Source organism: Manis javanica, chromosome 7 (genome assembly GCF_040802235.1).
Source record: "Manis javanica isolate MJ-LG chromosome 7, MJ_LKY, whole genome shotgun sequence".
NCBI lineage: Eukaryota > Metazoa > Chordata > Mammalia > Pholidota > Manidae > Manis > Manis javanica.
The window spans coordinates 46,952,212-46,969,139 of NC_133162.1; the positions used below are offsets into that span (position 1 = coordinate 46,952,212).

Below are 16,928 nucleotides of genomic sequence, written 5' to 3' on the forward strand. Positions count from 1 at the left end.
TCAGAGTTGCCATTAAGATTAACAATATGATGTTTAGGCAACTTTTTTTTAATTGAAGTATTGATATAGTCTTATATTAGTTTCAAGTACACAATACAGTGGTTGAACAGTTACACACATTATTAAATCTTTGGTTATATTCTCCATGCTGTACTACCATCCTCGTGACTAACATATTATGACTGAGAATTTTTGTGCCCTTTTATCCCCATCACCCTCCTCACACACCTATCCCAAACCCTCCTGCATGGTAACCACCAGTCACTCCTTGGTGTCTATGAATCTACTGCTATTTTGTTCATTTTGTTTTGTTTTTATATTCCACAAATAAGTGAAATCATATTCTATTTGTCTTTCTCTGCTGGGCTTATTTCACTGAGCATAATACCCTCTAAGTCCATCCATGTTGTTGTAAGTGGTAGGATTTTTTTTTAAGGCTGAATAATATTCCATCATGTATATGTACCACATCTTCTTTAAATATTCATCTACTGATGTTAGGTTGCTCGGCTATTGTAAAAAAAGCAGCACTAAACATATGGGTGCATATATCTTATCAAATCAAGGACTTTTTCTCTGGGTAAATTCCTAGAAGTGGAATTGCTGGGTTGAATGGTATTTCTACTTTTAGTTTTGTGAGGAACCTCCACACTGCTTCCACAGTGGCTGCATCAATTGACTTCCAACCAACAGTGTTTTAAGGTTCCCTTTTCTTCACATCCTTGCCAACCCTTGTTATTTCTTCTCTTTTTGACAGTGGTCATCCTAACTGGTGTGAGGTGATATCTCACCGTGGTTTTGATTTGCGTTTCCCTGATGATTAGCGATGCAGAGCATCTTTTCATGTGCCTGTTGGCCATCTGCATTTCTTCTTTGGAAATCAGACAAATAGTTCTAAAATTCATATGGAATGACAAAAGACCCCGAATAGCCAAAGCAATCCTGAGAAGGAAGAATAAAGCAGGGGGAATAAAGCTCCCTAACTTCAAGCTCTACTACAAAGCCACAGTAATCAAGACAATTTGGTACTGGCACAAGAACAGACCCATAGACCAGTGGAACAGACTAGAGAGCCCAGATATAAACTCAAGCATATACAGTCAATTAATATATGATAAAGGAGCCATGGATATACAATGGGGAAATGACAGCCTCTTCAACAGCGCGTGTTGGCAAAACTGGGCAGCTACATGTAGGAGAATGAAACTGGATCATTATCTAACCCCATAAACAAAAGTAAACTAAAAATGGATCAAAGACCTGAATATAAGTCATGAAACCATGAAATTCTTAGGAAAAAACATAGGCAAAAATCTCTTGGACATAAACATGAGCAACTTCTTCATGAACATATCTCCCCGGGCAAGGGAAACAAAAGCAAAAATGAACAAGTGGGACTATGTCAAACTAAAAAGCTTCTGTACAGCAAAGGACACCATCAGTAGAACAAAAAGGTATCCTACAGTGTAGGAGAATGTATTTGTAAATGACATATCCAATAAGGGGTTAAACATCCAAAATATATAAAGAACTCATGCACCTCAGCAGACAAAAAGCAAAAAGCCAATTAAAAAATGGGCAGAGGAGCTGAACAGACACTTCTCCAAAGAATAAATTCAGATGGCCAACAGACACATGAAAAGATACTTCACATTTCTAGTCATCTGAGAAATGCAAATTAAAACCACAATTAGATATCACCTCACACCAGTAAGGATGGTCACCATCCAAAAGACAAACAACAACAAATGTTAGCAAGGTTGTGGAGAAAAGGGAACCCTCCTGCACTGCTGGTGGGAATATAAACTAGTTCAACCATTGTGGAAAGCAGTATGGAGGTTCCTCAAAAACCTCAAAATAGAAATACCATTTGACCCAGGAATTCCACTCCTAGGAATTTACCCAAAGAATGCAGCAGCCCAGTTTGAAAAAAGACATATGCACCCATATGTTTATTGCAGTACTATTTACAATAGCCAAGAAATGGAAGCAACCTAAGTGTCCATCAGTAGATGGATGGATAAAGAAGATGTGGTACATTGTGGAAAGCAGTATGGAGGTTCCTCAAAAACCTCAAAATAGAAATACCATTTGACCCAGGAATTCCACTCCTAGGAATTTACCCAAAGAATGCAGCAGCCCAGTTTGAAAAAAGACATATGCACCCATATGTTTATTGCAGTACTATTTACAATAGCCAAGAAATGGAAGCAACCTAAGTGTCCATCAGTAGATGGATGGATAAAGAAGATGTGGTACATATACACAATGGAATATTATTCAGCCATAAGAAGAAAACAAATCCTACCATTTGCAACAACATGGATGGAGCTAGAGGGTATGCTCAGTGAAATAAGCCAGGCGAAGAAAGACAAGTATCAAATGATTTCACTCCTCTGTGGATTATAAGAACAAAGAAAAAACTGAAGGAACAGAACAGCAACAGACTCACAGAACCCTAGAGTGGAATAACAGTTACCAAAGGGAAAGGGACTGGGGAGGATGGGTTAGAAGGGAGGAGGAATAAGGGGGAAAAAGGGACATTACGATTATCACACATAATGTAGTGGTGGGGGGACATGAGAAAGGCAGTATACACAGAAAAGACAAGCAATGAATGTATAGCATCTTACTACACTGATGGACAGTGACTCTAATGGGTATGTGGGAGACTTGATAATAGGAGGAGTCTAGTAACCATAATGTTGTTCAAGTAATTGTACATTAATGAAACCTAAATAAAATTTTTAAAAATGCTCAGGTCCTCTGCCCACTTTTTAATCAGGCTATTTGTTTTTCTTGGTGTTGAGGCATAGGAGTCCTTTATATATTTTGGATGTTAACACCTTATCAGATAAAATCACTTATGAATATATTCTCCCATACTATAGGATGCCTTTTTGTTCTGCTGATGGTGTCTTTTGCTGTACAGAAGGTTTTTAGTTCATTTGTTTCCCTTACTCAAGGAGCTGTGTCCAGGAAAAAACTGTTCATGCTTATGTTCAAAAGTTTTTTTGCCTATGTTTTCTTCTGAGAGTTTTATGGTTTTGTGTCTTACATTTAGGTCTTTAATCCATTTTGAGTTTACTTTTGTGTATAGAGTTAGTAATCCAGTTTCATTCTCTTGCACATAGCTGTCCAGTTTCCCCAAACCAGGTATTAGAGGCTGTCTTTTTCCCATTGTATATTCATACCTCCTTTAGCATATAAAATAACCATATATGTGTGGGTTTAAATCTGGGCTCTCTATTCTGTTCCATTGATCTATGGGTCTGTTCTTATGCCAGTACCACACTGTTTTGTAGTACAGCTTGAAGTCAGGAAGCATGATACCCCCAGCTTTGTTGTTCTTTCTCATGATGGCTTTGGCTATTCAGGGTCTTTTGTGGTTCCATATGAATTTTAGGATTATTTGCTCTAGTTCATTGAAAAATGCTACTGGTATTTTGACAGTGATTGCATTGAATCTCTAAATTGCTTTGGGCAAGATGTCCATGTTGACAATATTAATTCTTCCTATCCATGAGCATGGGATAGATTTCCATTTATTTGTGTCTTTAATTTCTCTCCTGAGTATCTTACAGTTTTCAGAGTACAGGTCTTTTACCTCCTTGGTTAGGTTTATCTAGGTATTTTTTTCTTTCTGATGCAATTGTAAATGGAATTGTTTTTCTATGATAAGTTACTTAGTGAAATACATTGCAGAGAAATGCTCTAGGTCTCTTAAAGACACTAAAGTGAAGACAGAATTAAACCTATCTCCCCTACTTCCCCAGGCAAAAAGAAAAAAGAAGAGAGAGAGCTAAAGTGGTTTTTAAAAAAAATAAGTTCATCCTCTTCTTCCTGGCCAATAAAATCAAACATAAGATGCCTCAATCCTCAGCCCCAAGGCCTCTCTTTTTACTTCAGTTGTCTCTACATCTGCACTGTTCAAACAGTAGCCATCAGCCACAAGCGGATAGCTGCTGAGTACCTGAAATATGCTGAGTCCAAACGGGGATGTGGGTTGTCTATGTGAAATACACACCCAAATTCCAAGCCTTAGTGCAAAAATATTTTCAATATCTCAGCTTTTTAATATTTATAAAATTAATTTCACCTTTCTTTTCCTTTTCTAATGTGGCCACTAGAAAATTTAAAGTTACATATGTGGCTGGTATTCAATTTCTATTGGACAGCACTGCTTATAGACAGGTGAGTCCATCCACATCCATGACAGCAATTGCCATCCAAGTAAGGATGACTCACAAATCAATAGCTACAGCCCAGACCTCTTCCTAAGTTCTAGATCCATAACTACAGCTCCCTACATGACAACCCTAAGAAGACTCAAAGGCACCTCACCCTCAATATGTCTGCAGTGGAACTCCTACTCTTCTTCAACAGTCTCCTGTTCTAGTTATTTTAATGAAGGACACTCCATTGATCTGGACAGCCAGCAACCTAGGAATGATCCTTGAAATGTTCCTCTCCTCTCCCTTTTCCCCCTACATGTCCAATCTAATACCAAGTCCTTCAGGTTTTGCTTCCTAAATACCTCTTGGATCCATTCTTTTTTCTTCCATCTCTTCTGCCATTATTCTAGAGCAAGCTACCTTTACATCTTACCTGGACTGTTTCAGTAGTCTTCTAACTAATCTTTCTTGTCCACTCATGCTTTCCCTCAATTCCTTTTCCATCCTACTACCAAGTGATTGTTACAAACCCTTCAAGGCTTCCATTTCTTGAAGGCCCTACTTTTCTAGCCCCTTTCTAACTCTGTTTCACATGCTCCAGCCTGAGGCTTTTGTTCTATCCCTTCTATTAGCTTGCTCCCTATGCCACAGAACTCTTAAGCATGATGCTTTAGCTTCTTGAAATGGTGCTCCTTTTCTCCAGTCTAGGTAATTCCTATGCACTACCAGAGCTTCTTTCAAATGTTACTTCTTCCCAATTACATCCTATATCATGTGTTTCTCCTTTGTGGAACTTGATCAAAGTTGCATTTTGATACAAAGTCAAAACCAGGTCTGTTTTTGTTCATAGTACAATCATTAGCATAGAGCTGGCACAAATATTTTAATAAATTTGTATGTGATTTTACATTTGAATCGAAGGTTTTTCAGATAACAAGAAAATCCAAGGATGAAGTTAAAATAACAAAAAAAACCCAAAAGACAGATTAAAGAAAATCTTAGTAATTTGATAGTATAAGTACCATTTGAGTTTTAAGTGAACAGGTAATAAGTTCTATTGCCCAGTCTAGAAAACATCAACTAAAACGAAAGGTAAGAGTTAAACCACAGTGTATCCTGCTTGACACAATTACTTCAAATGCAGGCCATAACTCTCTAAATCTTGTTTACTTACTTATTTCCTGGGTGCTTGTTAATTTATATGCTTTTTAGGCTGCTTTCTGAGAAGAAAGCTGATGGCTCTTCCTGGCTCTAATCACCCCTAGATGTAAAAACCCCTATTTCTTATTTCTACTTGTTTTCTTTCTGAAATGTTTCATCTTTACTTTCTACCTCTAAAATGCTCTCATCTTTACAAGATCTGTGCTTCTGGGGCCTTGGGTTTCTTTGGTTTTTCTTTGTTTAGTAGTTTCACATGGTTCTGTATTATTTACAAGTAAAAATTAGTATACTTCAAAGCAAAAAAAAGGAAAGCATAATGACTCCTCCAGGAAAGTCTTCTATGTATTTATACTTAGTATATTGCATCAAAATGATTAATTTTCCTCCTCAGTGGTTAGGAACTAGGATTCAGTATGGATTAATAATGATGTTGATGATGATAATTAACACTTACTGAGGACTTGGTATACCCAGGGACTTTTCAGAGCCCTTTAGATATAAATATAACTCTCCTAATAACACTATTAAGTATTATTATTATCCCCAGGTTAGCTGTAAGGAAACTGAAGCAAACAGATTAAATTACCATGAACACACAGCTACAAACTGACAAGGCTGTTTCCGATATATATATGTATTTCCTTTTTTTTCTAGTTTTTTATTTTTTATTTTTGGTATTATGAATGCAAAATTACATGAGCAATATTATGGTTACTAGACTCCCCCAATTATCAAGTCCCCACCACATACCCCATTACAGTAAGATGCTATAGATTCAATACTTATCTTCTCTGTGTTATACTGCCTTCCCCGTATATCCCACCCCACAACATTACGTGTGCTAATCATAATGCCCCTTTATCCCCCTTCTCCCTCCCACCCATCTCCCCAGTCCCTTTCCCTTTGGTAACTGTTAGTCCATTCTTGATTTCTGTGAATCTGCTGCTGTTTTGTTCCTTCAGTTTTTTCTTTTTTCTTACACACCACAGATAAGTGAAATCATTTGGTACTTGTCTTTCTCTACCTGGCTTATTTCAATGAGCATAATACCCTCTAGCTCCAACCATGTTGTTGCAAATGGTAGGATTTGTTTTCTTCTTATGGCTGAATTATTCCACTGTGTATATGTGCCACATCTTCTTTATCCATTCATCTACTGATGGACACTTAGGTTGCTTCCATTTCTTGGCTATTGTAATTAGTGCTGCGATAAACATAGGGGTGCATATGTCTTTTCAAACTGAATTCTTAGGGTAAATTCCTAGGAGTGGAATTCCTGGGTTAAATGGTATTTCTATTTTGAGGTTTTTGAGGAACCTCCATACTGCTTTCCACAATGGTTGAACTAGTTTACATTCCCACCAGCAATGTAAGAGGGTTCCCCTTTCTCCACATCCTTGCCAACATTTCTTGTTGTTTGTCTTTTGGATTGTGGTCATCCTTACTGGTGTGAGGTGATCTCTCATTGTGGTTTTAATTTGCATTTCTCTGATGATTAGCAATGTGGAGCATCTTTTCATGTGCCTATTGGCCATCTGAATTTATTCTTTGGAGAAGTGTCTGTTCAGCTCCTCTGCCCATTTTTTAATTGGCTTTTTGCTTTTTGTCTGCTGAGGTGCATGAGTTCTTTATATATTTTGGATGTTTAACCCCTTATTGGATATGTCATTTACAAATACATTCTCCTACACTGTAGGATACCTTTTTGTTCTACTGATGGTGTCCTTTGCTGTACAGAAGCTTTTTAGTTTGACATAGTCCCACTTGTTCATTTTTGCTTTTGTTTCCCTTGCCCGGGGAGATATGTTCATGAAGAAGTTGCTCATGTTTATGTCCAAGAGATTTTTGCCTATGTTTTTTCCTAAGAATTTCATGGTTTCATGACTTATATTCAGGTCTTTGATCCATTTTTAGTTTACTTTTGTTTATGGGGTTAGATAATGATCCAGTTTCATTCTCCTACATGTAGCTGCCCAGTTTTGCCAACACGCGCTGTTGAAGAGGCTGTCATTTCCCCATTGTATATCCATGGCTCCTTTATCATATATTAATTGACTGTATATGCTTGAGTTTATATCTGGGCTCTCTAGTCTGTTCCACTGGTCTATGGGTCTGTTCTTGTGCCAGTACCAAATTGTCTTGATTACTGTGGCTTTGTAGTACAGCTTGAAGTCAGGGAGCATAATTCCCCTCCACTTTATTCTTCCTTCTCAAGATTGCTTTGGCTATTCGGAGTCTTTTGTGGTTCCTATGAATTTTAGAACTATTTGCTCTAGTTCACTGAAGAATGCTGTTGGTATTTTGAGAGGGATTGCATTGAATCTGTAGATTGCTTTTGGCAGGATGGCCATTTTGACAATATTAATTCTTCCTAGCCATGAGCATGGGATGTGTGTCCATTTATTGGTTTCTTCTTTCATTTCTCTCAAGAGTGTCTTGCAGTTTTCAGAGTATAAGTCTATCACTTCCTTGGTTAGGTTTATTCCTAGGTATCTTATTCTTTTTGATGCAACTGTGAATGGAATTGTTTTCCTGATTTCTCTTTCTGCTAGGTCATTGTTAGTGTATAGGAATGCAACAGATTTCTGTGTATTAATTTTGTATCCCACAACTTTACTGAATTCTGATATTAGATTTAGTAGTTTTGGAGTGGAGTCTTTAGGGTTTTTTATGTACAATATCATGTCATCAGCAAAAAGAGACAGGCTGACTTCTTCCTTGCCAATCTGGATGCCTTTGTTTCCTTGTGTTGTCTGATTGCCATGGCTAGGACCTTCAGTACTATGTTAAATAAAAGTGGGGAGAGTGGGCATCCTTGTCTTGCTCCCAATCTTAAAGGAAAAGCTTTCAGCTTCTCACTGTTAAGTATAATGTTGGCTGTGGTTTGTCATATATGGCCTTTATTATGTTGAAGTACTTGCCCTCTATACCCATTTTGTTCAGAATTCTTATCATGAATGGATGTTGAATTTTATTGAATGCTTTTTCAGCACCTATGGAGATGATCATGTGGTTTTTGTCATTTTCGTTGATGTAGTGGATAATGTTGATGGATTTTCGAATGTTGTACCATCGCTGCATCCCTGGGATGAATCCCACTTGATCATGATGGATGATCTTCTTGATGTATTTTTGAATTCAGATTGCTAATATTTTGTTGAGTATTTTTGCATCTATATTCATCAGGGATATTGGTCTGTAATTTTCTTTTTTTGTGGTGTCTTTGCCTGGTTTTGGTATTAGAGTGATGGTGGTCTCATAGAATGAGTTTGGGAGTATTCCCTCTTTTTCTTCTTTTTGGAAAACTTTAAGGAGGATGGGTATTAGGTCTTCACTGAATGTTCAATAAAATTCAGCATGAAATCGTCTAGTCCAGGAGTTTTGTTCTTAGGTAGTGTTTTGATTACCAATTCAATTTCTTTGCTGATAATTGGTCTATTCAGCTTTTCTGTTTCTTCCTGGGTCAGCTTTGGAAGGTTGTATTTTTCTAGAAAGTTGTCCATTTCTTCTGGTTGTCCAGTTTGTTACCACATAATTTTTCAGAGTATTCTCTCATAATTCTTTGTATTTCTGTGGTGTCCGTAATGATTTTTCCTTTCTCATTTCTGATTCTGTTTATGTGTGTAGACGTTTTTTTTCTCTTGATAAGTCTGGCTAGGGGTTTATCTATTTTGTTTTGTTTATTTTCTCGAAGAACCAGCTCCTGCTTTCATTGAGTCTTTCTATTGTTTTATTCTTCTCAATTTTATTTATTTCTGCTTTAATCTTTGTTATGTACCTCCTTCTAATGACTTTTGGCCTCATTTGTTTTTCCTTTTCTAGTTTCATTAATTGTGAGTTTAGACTGTTCATTTGGGATTGTTCTTCTTTCCTGAGGTAGGCCTGTATTGCAATATATTTCCCTCTTAGCATGGCCATCGCTGTGTCCCACAGATTTTGTGGTGTTGAATTATTGTCATCATTTGTCTCCGCTGATCCATTGATTATTTAGAAGCATGTTATTAAACCTCCAAGTATTCATAGGCTTTTTCATTTTCTTTGGGTAAGTTATTTCGTTTCATACCTTTGTGATCTGAGAAGCTGATTGGTACAATTTCAATCTTTTTGAATTCACTGAGGTTCTTTTTGTGGCCTAGTATATGATCTATTCTTAAAAATGTTCCATGTGCACTTGAGAAGAATGTGTATCCTGTTGGTTTTGCATGGAGTGTTCTATAGATATTCATTAGGTCCATCTGTTCTAATATGTGTTCAGTGCCTCTGTCTCTTTATTTTCTGTCTGGTTGTACTTTGGAGTGAATGGTGTGTTGAAGTCTCCTAATATGAATGCATTGCATTCTATTTCCCCCTTTAAATCTGTTAGTATTTGTTTCACATATGTAGGTGATCCTGTGTTGGGTGCCTAGATATTTATAATAGTTATATCCTCTTGTTGAACTGACACCTTATCATCATATAATGCCCTTGTCTCTTGTGACTTTGTTTTGAAGTCTACTTTGTCTGATACAAGTACTGCAACTCCTGCTTTTTTCTCCATTAGTTGCATGAAATATGTTTTTTCATCCCTTCACTTTCAGTCTGTGTATGTCTTTGGGTTTGAAGTGAGTCTCTTGTAGGCAGCATATAGATGGGTCTTGTTTTTCTATCCTTGCAGTGACTCTATGTCTTTTGATTGGTGCACTCAGACCATTTATATGTAGGGTGATTATCGATAGGTATGTACTTATTGCCACTGTAGGCTTTAGATCTGTGGTTCCCAAAGGTTCAAGGGCAATTGCCTTACTATCTAACAGTCTAATTTAACTCACTTTGTATGCTATTACAAACACAACCTAAAGATTCTTTTTTTTTTCTCCTCCATTTTTTTTACATTATGAACCATTCTGTACTCTTTGTCTATTCCTTGGATGACATCTATTTAGCCTTAGGAATACTTCCATCTATAGGAGTCCCTCCAAAATGCACTGTAGAGGTAGTGTGTGGGAGGTAAATTCTCTCAGCTTTTACTTATCTGAAAATTGTTTAATCCCTCCTTCAAATTTAAATGATAACCTTGCTGGCTAGAGTATTCTTGGTTCGACGCCCTTCTGTTTCATTGCATTAAACATATCATGCCACTCCCTTCTGGCCTGTAAGGTTTCTGTTGAGAAATCTGATGATAGCCTGATGGGTTTTCCTTTGTACATAATGTTTTTTCTCTCTCTAGCTGCTTTTAAAAGTCTGCCTTTATCCTTTATCTTTGACATTTTAATTATTATATGTCTTGATGTTGCCTTCCTTGGGTCCCTTGTGTTGGGAGATATGTGCATCTCCACGGCTTGAGAAACTACCTCCTTCCCCAGATTGGGGAAGTTTTCAGCAATTACCTCCTCAATGACACTTTCTATCCCTTTTTCTCTCTCCTTCTTCTTCTGGGACCCCTATTATGTGAATATTGTTCCGTTTGGATTGGTCACACAGTTCTCTCAATATTCTTTCATTCTTAAGAGATTCCTTTTTCTCTCTGTGCCTCAGCTTCTTTGTATTCCTCTTCTCTAATTTCTATTCCATTTACCATCTCTTCTACTACATCTAATCTGCTTTTAAATCCCTCCATTGTATGTTTCATTTCTGATATGGAATTTCTTAATGATTGAATCTCCGTCTTAAATTCATTCCTGAGTTCTTGAATATTTCTCTGTACCTCCATAAGCATGTTTATGATTTTTATTTTGAACTCTTTCATGTAGATTGGTGAGTTCAGTTTCATTTGGCCCTTTTTCTGGGGTTTGTGAGATTTTGTTCTGTACCATGTTCTTTTGATGTCTCCTATTTCTGTGTGGTGCCCTCTAGTGCCCAGAAGCTCCAGTGTCTGGAGCTGCTCAGCCCCTAGAGTGAAGCTGGGGGTTGTAGGGGAGCGGAGCTGGTGCCTGGGGGGAGGAAAGATCCGTTTCCTGATTCCCGTCTGCGGTGCCTGTCTCCAGTGTCAGGGCCAGTGGGCAGAGCACACAGGTGTAAGCCTCTGTGCTTTGCGGCTCTAGCTGTTGTATGCGGGGCCTCCCTCCGGCTGGCCTGATGGCAGCGCAGTGACAGCCAGTTTGTGAACCGGTGCTGGCAGAGCAGGAGGAAGACTCGGCAGGCTGCATGTTACAGTGGGGGCCTCGGGGCTGAGCAGCCAGCCAGGGGGATGGAGCGCCTGAAGCGCCTCAAAGTTCCCAATCTGCTGGGCAAAGCACATCCAGACAACCGTGTCCATCTATCCCTTCTCCCGTGCAGCAAGCTCTGTGCAAACCCGCCCCTTCAGCAGCCCTCTCGCTGCTAGGAAGCCTCTTGGATTGCCTGCCTTTCCCTTGTCCCAGAGCAGCTGGATGTGGATCCCGTCCTCCACAAATGGCTGGAATCTGTCTCTCTAGCACTCTGCCTGTCTGAGCTCCCTATCTTCCAGAGCACCACACAATGCAGGTTTCTACTTCTAAGGCAGATCTCCAGGGCTAGGTGTTCAGCAGTCCCAGGCTTCCACCCCCTTCCTGCTCCATTTCTCTTCCTCCTGCTGGTGAGCTGGGGTGGGGGAAGGGCCTGGGTCCCCCCGGATCAAGGCTTTGGTACGTTACCCTGTTTTGTGAGGTCTGCTCTGTTCATGAGGTCTGTATGCAGTCTGATGCAGCCTTCTTTTCTTGTTGTTGTTTTAGGGTTTGTTGTATTAACTATATTTTCACACTATCTGTGGTTTTGGGAGGAGTTCTCTGTCTCACCTCTCAACGCTGCCATCTTGAATCTCCCAAGATCTCCGATATATATTTTTATAAAAATTAACATATAAGTATATCCATATATTGTATAAAGTATGTAAAGATAAATAAGGATTGTTTCCTGCCCTCAGGTTGCTTATAGTCTAAAATGAGGTGAAGGAATAAGATTATGAGTAGGGATAATGCAAAGCAAAATTTAAGTGACTTAGGAAGAGGCCATAAAGGTCCTCTGGAGTTTAAAGGAGGGATATGATATCTGTAGGGGATGAAAAATTATGCATTCAACATTTATTGAGAACTTACAGAAACTGGAGATAATGATATGCATATGATGCAAACCCTGTCTCTCAAGAAACTGACATTCTATCCAAAGGAAAGAATTCAAGGCAGAAGGGGTATTTGAGATAGGCCTTGAATGATGAGTAAGATTTTAAAAGGTAGAGATGGAGAGACCAAGAAATTGATATGAGAACATTCTGCATGCCTTGCATAATAAACATGCAGGGAGTCCAATGAGCATAATCCCCATTTTAAGCTTTTGCTTACATCCTACTCATTTAAGAAAGAAAAGGCAATTTTTAACCACATTACCTGCATGGAAAGTTGGGCATTCTGCAGGAGAGTCAAACAGTATTTGATCCAGCATCTTGCAATTTCCCCTTTTCTTTGATGATAAAGCTCTGGCACATCTCCTTCTGTTTCAGTAGCTAAAATTACATAATGTGATTTGTTTAAATTAATGGCCACAATTAAAATTTTCATTGCATACTATATTCTTTTTTATATCATTTTTTCCTGACTATAAAAGTAACATCCTTACTGAACCAGTGGGGGAAAAAAAACACCCAAAATTTCCTACCACCCAGAGGCACTCCACTGCTACTATTTTTGCTTATATCTTTGTTTTTTTCTTATGTATTATCTGTAGGTAAAAACTAGGATAATGTATTCAATTTTGAATGTATATTCAATTTTGAATGTACTTTTTCTTTACATATTATACCACTAACACTTCACCCATATCATTATCAACTCTTTACCATCATTTTGAAGTTTAGCATTATATATAATTGAATGTTCTACATTTTGTCTAATGATTCTTCTAATTCTGGGTATTTATTCCTTCTAATTCTTCTATTACAAACAACTCTAAACAGGAAGATCTCTGTGGATAAATCTATCTGGATTTTGGATTATTTCCTTAGGACAGATTCTTAGAAGTGGAATTTACTGGGTCAGAGTTTACCATTTTAAATGTTTTTGATACATGCTGCCAAAGTATTTTCAACTAATACTCTAACCAACAGTATAGAGGCTTTTCAATGAAAGCATTGTAAAAACACTAGACATTGTTTTTACTCTTCAAAATAGCTTTAAACCCAGCAATCTCACTGGTGATTTAGTTATTAATTTTTAATTTGGACAAGTGCCTTTTAGACTTCAACTATACTACAATCAATTCAACATAATAAATTAAGGGAAAAACTGACTGTTTGATAATGTACATTCTTCTAATAGCCTCTGTATTTACAACCTGTGTATTCTTCTGATCCACAACAATAAAACTGTGACCTTATTACAAAACCTTTAAATAACTCAAACATACTTTTTGTTGAGGCATAATTGATATATAACATATTAGCTTAAAATATACAACATGATTCAATACTTGTGATCATTTTACACTGTATAAAAGCCTAGTTAACACATCACCATATAGTTACAATATTTTCTTCTTGTGATAATTTAAGATGTCAGCTAATTTCAAATATAAAATACAGTATTATTAACTATTGTCACCATGCTGTAATTCTATCCCCATGACTTACTTAATATTTTATAACCGGTGTTTGTGCCTTTTTGCTCCCTGCACCCATTGCACCCACCACCTGCCTCTGGCAACTACTGATCTGTTCTCTGTGTCAGTGAGTTTCGTTTCTTTGGGATTTGTTGCTGTTTTTTAGATTTCACATAAAAGTAAGATCGTTGTCTTTCTCTGACTTACCTCACTGAGCATAATGCCTTCAAGATCTATGTTGTTGTAAATGACATTTTTCCTTTTTTTTTTACATTACCATTATTCGTGTAAAGTTTTTTTCACTTTCCAAGAAACAATTTTCACTTCTATTAAAAATGCATGCCTTTGATATTTCAAGCATCTTATTAGAAACCAATGCCCATTACCATGATGTTCACAGACTTGTTTCCAACTACTACAGATTTGACTTTTACTCTTATTTCTAAGCCTTCCCAAAGTTGCAGAGTCCCCCACCCACTTCCAGAGAGCAGCTTTTCTCATCTTGAGCTAGTGGTGGTGGAAGGGTTGGGTGGGAAGGGATCAGGTTGCTCAGCTCAAACTGTGGAGTTACAGGCTGGGAACCATCCTGCCTGGGTTTCAATGTCAGCTCTGCTCCTCCCTGTTCACCAGTAGGCAAATTACTGAACCTCTCTGTTTCAGTTTCTCCATCTGTAAAGTGTAGATGGTAACATGTGACTGTCTGATAACTCTGAGACTGTCTGATTGCTCTGAAAATTTAATGATGTCCTCAAAGAACTTAGGACAAGATCTGGTACATGTGGGTGCTCAACACCACTAATAATCAAATTGGATTAACAAAAAGATTGTTGATTAAAGTTTTTAGAATATCTACTTTAAGATACAAATTCTATAATTTACGTCTATATATGGATCCTTATGAGGTGGTCGAAAGCAGTTTCCTGTGTTTAAACATTTGCTTTTATTACCTTGCCTATGCTGCAGTCTTTGTTAATGAATAGTGCTGAACATGGTAAAGGTTAGCATAACTGCTAACCAATATGTCAAAAACTCCAGTTTAATGGAATCCAAATGGAAATGGATTTCCCATGAAAGAGGACAGTAGCCCTGAGTAGAAAGTGTCTCCTAAAATAATGTTCTGAATCACGGAGGTGGTTTAATGGAAGGGCCAATTATTTCATTTTACAATGTAAGTCCCACATCCAGTTTTATTGAAATATTAATGTTACATCTATGGAAGAAATTCCTCTTTGCAAGGAAAATTCATTTAAAAAATTTTCACTCTTTAAATTATTTTGGTTTTCACCAGTATTTTTAAAAAATCCTTTGTAAACATTAAGTAACATTTTCAGTCATCATGTTAGAGTTACTGCAGTATTGCTATTAATCCATGTACCACCCCCTGTAGTCTTCCTTTTCCATCAACACCTGTGTGCCACCAATGACACGGAAGCCAGATCCAACAGTCAGGCTGCTGCCCAGCAATAGGGGTAGAGAATCAAGTCACAGGCCTCCAAGGCAACCTGGAAACATGGAGCTGAGATAAGTCACTGGTGGGTTGGATCGTCATCTTCAGACAAACGTTTGTTTCAGTAGAAAAAGTGGATTCCAGCCCAACCAGTAAAGCTTTCTAACTGGATTCTCTTACAAGGAAACAGAGGACAGTTGATTCTCATTATTCATGGTCACTAGGTTCTAGGTTCTATCAAGTTGCAGGAACACTGAATTAGTGTATAAAGAGATATGGCTCCTAGGGAAATACAGGGTTAGGTTCCTATGAACTTCTGGTCACAACACTTTAGTCAACTGATCAATATAGATTAGATACCTTATTTTATGTGTCTTCCTACCTAAAGACACCTTAGTTAATATGCATTGTTGGGTTGCACTCATTAACATTGAACTCATGGCCAACAGCACATTAACCTGTGCCTGAATGAAGCTTACCCAACACTGTGTTTTCTCCATAAGGCACATCCCAAGCTACATGTGCTTAAGAATCCTAGACAGCACTTCAACACTACACATGGGGACAATTTTAAAAAACAAAATCACCATCAAAAAGCACAAAAATGTGGAAAGTGTGGCACTAAATAGACCACAAAAAGGACAGTTCAATATGAGAGTGGAAACAAAGTGGAGTGGCATCACCTTGTTTAACCTCATCTGGGTGTGTGTACCTCTGACTTACTGTTCTGCACGCCTGCAGATGACCACAGAGGCACCTCTAGTACTACCATGGGGTTATAGGCATAGCCTGTCTTATTGTACTTTGCAGATATTTCATTTTTTACAACTGAAAGTTTGTGGCAACTCTGTGCAAGTCCAACAGCATTTGCTCACTTTGTGTCTCTTGTCACATTTGATAAGCTGATAGTTCAAACTTTTTCATTATTACACTTGTTATGGTGAACAATGATCCATGACCTTTGTTACTATTGTAATTGTTTTGGGGCACCATATAAGACAGCAAACTTAACTGATAAATGTTGTTGTATTCTGACTGCTGCACTGATCAGCCGCTTTCCCATCTCTCTCCTTGGGCTTCTCTATTCCCTGAGACACAACAACATTGAAATTAGGCCAAATAACAACCCTACAATGGCTTCTAAATGTTCACATGAAAGGAAGAGTTGTGCATCTTTCACTTTAAATCAAAAGCTACACATGATTCAGCTTAATGAGGAAGGCAGGTCCAAAGCCGAGACAGGCCAAAAGCTAGGCCTCTAGTGCCAGTTAGCCATGCTGTGAATGCAAAGGAAAACTTCTTAGAGGAAATTAAAAGTGCTACTCCAGTGAACACACAAATGATAAAATGAAATGGCCTTATTGCTGATATGAAGAAAGTTTGAGTGGTCTGGATAGAAGATCAAATCAGCCACAATATCCCCTTAAATCAGAGCCTAATCCAGAGCAAGGCCCTAACTCTCTATAATTCTATGAAGGCTGAGAGAGGTGAGGAACCTGCATAAAAAGTCTGCAGCTAGCAGAGGTTGGTGCATGAGGTTTAAGAAAAGAAGCCATCTCCAGAACATCAAAGTACAAGGTGAAGCAGCCAGTGCTGGCATAGAAGCTGAGGCAAGTTAT

The 16,928-nt window shown here is 38.0% G+C and overlaps 1 protein-coding gene across 1 annotated transcript in view; it reads right to left on the bottom strand.

The window, feature by feature from the left end:
* The window catches only part of KIFBP (kinesin family binding protein), a 69,296-nt gene that overhangs the window by 1,778 nt on the left and 50,590 nt on the right, over nucleotides 1-16,928 (bottom strand). Inside the window, exon 6 of the mRNA XM_037003010.2 lies at nucleotides 12,656-12,771. Coding sequence (XP_036858905.1) covers nucleotides 12,656-12,771 — 116 coding nt within the window. The remainder of the gene's footprint in view (nucleotides 1-12,655; nucleotides 12,772-16,928) is intronic.